The sequence below is a fragment of the Notothenia coriiceps genome, unplaced genomic scaffold, assembly GCF_000735185.1.
Source record: "Notothenia coriiceps isolate Sejong01 unplaced genomic scaffold, NC01 NC01_scaffold00019351, whole genome shotgun sequence".
Taxonomy (NCBI): domain Eukaryota; kingdom Metazoa; phylum Chordata; class Actinopteri; order Perciformes; family Nototheniidae; genus Notothenia; species Notothenia coriiceps.
Genome location: NW_011352052.1, coordinates 108922 through 113921, shown reverse-complemented (window position 1 = coordinate 113921; position 5000 = coordinate 108922). Strand labels below are relative to the sequence as shown.

At 40.9% G+C, this 5000-nt stretch overlaps 1 protein-coding gene across 1 annotated transcript in view; it reads right to left on the bottom strand.

Annotated features, from left to right (window-relative positions):
• Window positions 1-5000, bottom strand: part of efna2a (ephrin-A2a) — a 47794-nt gene that overhangs the window by 42345 nt on the left and 449 nt on the right. Inside the window, exon 2 of the mRNA XM_010778640.1 lies at window positions 2190-2353. Coding sequence (XP_010776942.1) covers window positions 2190-2353 — 164 coding nt within the window. The remainder of the gene's footprint in view (window positions 1-2189; window positions 2354-5000) is intronic.

The following is a 5000-nucleotide window of genomic DNA, read 5'->3' as shown; positions in this document are numbered from 1 at the left end:
GGTTAGGCAAATTGGACATCTCGCCTATATGAAAAATTAGGGGTGATTTTACGCCATTTTATTTTTGATCATTGAATGGTTTCAGTTGAAGAGCGAGTGAAGGCGCAGCTCAGCTTACAGTGGGTCTTTTTGACCGTAAAGTGGAAAGACATGACCAAGTTGTTTTGTTTATTTTATTTCTGTTGATGTCCATTAAGTGAGTTTTATATTGTTCTGCCACTCGTGGGGGGTTTAAGAGCACACAGCTGCATGAATATAATCAAAGGTCTTCCTCAGATCCATTTGTCAATATATTTCAACATTTTTTATTCAAGAAAGTATTATATTCATGAAGAAAAATAAGCACTAGAAGTGGAAAAATGCAATAGTTTTTCTTCTATTAGGACAAGAAAACGAATTGCACTGCCGTAATGTCATAAAGGAACTGATATTTAAGTGTTCGATAAATAAAGTGTTAATATGCATCGATCAGTGAAAGGTAAGAGGACGTTCAATCAGCCAACGTCCCATTATCTTTAACTGATCATACTGTAGTTAAGAACAGGACAAATACATAAGTGAGACAACATGATAAAGGAAATACTAAATGTAGTATCCACACAATAATCATAAAGCTAATGATATCTTTATTCAGATTTCCAGTCTTATATTTCACTCAAGCTATGCGTCAACATTAAAAGTACGTGTGGATCCAGACATTCTGTGCTCAGTATTGGCCTGATCTGAATTGTTGACGAGCAGAATGGACATAGCAATGAAGACACACACACACACACACACACACACACACAGGCATTTGAGTGTACAGAGAAGCAGCAGTAGCCACAGGGGTTAGGGACTCTGGCCAGGGGCGCTGTACAAAAGAAGTTTGAAGTGGGACAGACAGACAGGGAGGGAGGGAGGGTGGATTCTGGCCGGCTAAATCAAAGCAGGTTGAGAGGAGAAGAGAGAGATGGGGGAGGAGGGAGGGAGGGTTGGACTCCACAGCCAGTCCAAATCCCACATTCAAAGGCATTCAGGGAACATTCCTGCACATCCAACACATCAGACAGTAATGCAAAAAGAGTAGCTGGCTGGAAAGTTGAATCTGCCCGGCTCGACTTTTGCCAAAACTTGGTGTAAAGTCATCTGGCAACACACTGAGCAAATACATGTGCACATTCCTGGTAAATGACTGGTGGGAAAATGGTAAATCTACCCTTTACATGTTAGTCTACCAGACAGAGAAACGATAAACTCTGATATTATTTATGTGATAACATCAGGGTGGTAAAACGTCCAGTTCCATCCAGTTTATGTGCATATGAGTGTTATGAAGCATTCCTTATCAGGAAACTTTTTCTCCGATTTGTGGATTGTTACTTAGATGATTTATATGTTAAACTGTGTCCCATTTAGTTGTGCATGCCATATAAACATATTAATAACCATATCATTTCTTTAAAATGTCTATAAAAACAAAAAACAGAGTGGTATGGGTAAAACCGTGCTTATAAACCGATTTGTATTTTGGCGTCTGACATCCTTCAAACTCATCCGGGATCGTATTTCATAACCTCATCTGTACCTGCAGCTACTTGAATCTTTCAAACACTTCTAATAGACACAGACTACTTTTTATGGTTTCTATGTTACTTTTTTAGGACAGAGTTGTCATTAACTCAAACAAGATATGCTCTTTTTCCAGCCTGTAACACGGCATTTAAAAGAAAGTGGGAATATTGTTGGGAGTACATATGTAGATTCCTCGCCAAGTAGGATTTCTAGATCTGATAAATGACAGTTCAGATTGTATATGACGAGTATAAAGAAAAAGCCTGTAATGTTGTTCATGATCCGGTGGCTTTCTATAATACAGATGAAGTTTAATTAGCCGAAAAAGTAGTGGAAGACCTTTTGGAAGTGGATATAATCCAGATGCACTTCAGAAACACTGTTAAAGAAACTCTTGTTTTATCCATTACTGCACATTTTTCAAAATATAAGCGTCCTCCAACGAGGCTTTTGAACACAAATGTAGTTGCTGATTTGCTCATATGACCCAATGTGCTCCTGAGATATGATGATGTTGTGGTGATTTGAGGGGAGCCAATGAAAACGCTTGACATATTTTTTGATTGTGTGAACATTTCCTTGTTTTATAATTATGTAAATTCCTTTACTATTTGGCTTTTCTTTTTTTAACCCACCTGTGGTACTGGGTCTGGAGGAACTGGAACTCCTCCTTGATGCGGTCCAGGGTCTCTGGGTAGGTGAGCTTCAGGGCCTGGGGCTGCCCCGACGCTGCTGCCGCTGCTGCTGCTGCGGCGGCCACCACTGAGGCCGAGGACCCCGGGGGTGGCTGGAGAGGTGCCTGAGATTGGAAAAGCATAGCCAACTTAAGGGGTTTAATAACATGTTTAAAAAGTACAGAATAGTTATGACACTTTTCACATCAGATTTCAAAATTGTGTAAACATCACAGAGTCAATGGCTGAATAATCTCTGTAATATGACTAAGGTGCTCTATAAGTTATAACGGTATACATCTGAATATCTGAAGTGGGCATTGTCCAATGTTTTTACATATTATGTTAGCTACTTAAAAAGCTGACAAACATAAAATTACATACATTTGTCTGTGAGGACGTTACAGAAAGTTAGTAGATATATTAGCAAAAAAAATGGACACAGCTCGACTAATGTTTCCCGCGCTTTGTTGCCAGATCTCGCAAGAGCGGGTTGCAGAGACAAATCCAACCGGTTGGTGAATTGACACTAAAATGGCCTTTTTCAGACATGCAGAATGCTTGGAAAATAAATGGCGTGTAAAAAAAAAGTCTCCAGAAATCGCTTTGGTTACGATGCAGTCATAATCTGTGTTTACCTGACTTAAAGAGGCCTGACAGTGGCAAAAACCCACGTGAAACAGATACAAAAGAATGATTCTTAGTGCGTCATCTCCTTTCTAAACAGTCTCTTATTTAGTTCGAACTTCAGCTGCTTTTACAAAGAACACCACAAACAATCCTTGGAAGCAAAAGCACCACGTTTGTGCGTTTCTGCCAGCGTGTTTGTGTCTAACTCTTGCGAGGGACTTTCAAGTACAGACGCCGTCATCGCAGCAGAGCCAGATGTGAACGGGTCACCAAGACTAGGACAGCTTTTTAACAAAATGAGCACTCTTTGTTCAATTGCAAGTCTGAGTAGAAGAAAGACATAAAGAAAGAAAGAAATGGGTGGGAGAAAAGTGGAGAGCCCATCAGAGCTGAAGACCCCTCACAACCCTGTGCTTAGTCTCCCATCTCTGCAGGGTTCAGAGCAATTAGGAGACTACAACCATAGGGGTAATGCTGCAGGACAGGCGGACAAAAGAGGGCTGAGAGCTAGGACCACGAGGGGGGGGTCTGTCCGTCTGTCAGTCTTTTTGGCTCTCTGTCAAAATAACAGAGTACAGAGGCCAGGGACAGCCGGTTCACAGGCTCCACTGTGGTCAAGTACAGCGGGGAGGTTAAGTGATAGACACGTACGGTCATTTTCAGGGAAGAACAGACTTTTAATACGTCTGTTAATTATTAGAGGGCCGAGTCGTCATTAACTCAAACACAAAATGCTCTTTTTCCAGCCTTTGGTGGGGATGGTCGAAGGAAGGAAGGAAGGAGGGAGGGAGGATTGTAGGAGGACAGGTTTAGACTCATTGCCAAGTAGGATTTCTAGGTCTTCAAATCGCAAAACATATCTAAGGAAAAGCCAGTAATATTTAATTTTCTGAGGCTTTTTGTAATGCGGATCAAGCTTGGTTTTCACAGATTTGTAACATTTGTCGAAAAAGTTATACAAGAGCTTTTGGAGGAGGGTAACCCAACACCTGTAGCACCATTTTCCCTGGAAGAGGGCAAATCATTCCCCTCTAATGTGCATCCTGAACCAGTGGTTGTGTAGCTTCATTTGACACCGTCTGACCCACTGGGGTTTGTTATAACGTGCGCAACTTTCATGTGGAATAAATGCAATATAGCGCTTATCATTTCTTTAGTCGTTTCTCCTTGCAGGTATATTCATAACAACATTTACCAAAAAGAACCATTATGAAAATTAAGGCCAAACACACCCGACAGTGAAAAAGTTACATATTACAATTTTTGGTTCCTTTTAAAAAGTATTTATTTCCTTTCCCACATAGGTCAGGGATTTGTTTCTTTGCCGATTGTGTTGCTTTCCCTTTATGCCATTTACTTTACAGTAAACCGTCACAAAAGGAGATTTGCTTTAAATATAATAATAATAAATAACAACAGACCCTACAGGCTGGGCTCGATGACAGTAAGAATTAAAAGTGGGCAGAATGACAGCCATCATTATTAATTAGAGTTTTTTCAAACACGCACATCTCACATCTTGATGTCCTACACATCAGTGATGTCTGTCACACATTAATGGTGTTTAATTAACCATTTAATCACAACATCACTCATATCAAATAGCAAAGAGTGTGCACGGGGAATGTGTGTATGAAAGAGGCGTCTGCATGTCAACATAACAAGAGCAGAGTTTGCCTAGTACGCAGCACCTACATGCATGTGCTAGGAAACATGCATGTCACCGTGTGCGTCGTGCAGACAAGGTGAGGAGAAAGAGACAGAAATAAACGGAGGAAGGTGTTTCGGCAGGCGAGACATTATCAGAAGAGAGGAGAGAAAATACTGAGGAAGGGGGAGGAGAGGGAGACAAAGACGGAGTTGAATTGATTGAAGAGTTTGAAGGAAAACAGATAAGATTATTGAAAAGATAATATGAGGGAGATCAGCCAGTGAGAAAGTCAACATTACAAGAGGTGAGAAGGAGAAACAGAATGTGTTCCGAAAAGGAGATGGAAATAAGAGGAAAGGGAAAAAGAGCAAGGAAATAAAAGAAAACAGCAGATAGACGAGGGGCTGTGGCCTCATTGTTCCTCTTTCTAACAAGCTGCTCTCAATCTGTCCGCCAGAGAGAGAGCACACACACACACACACACACACACA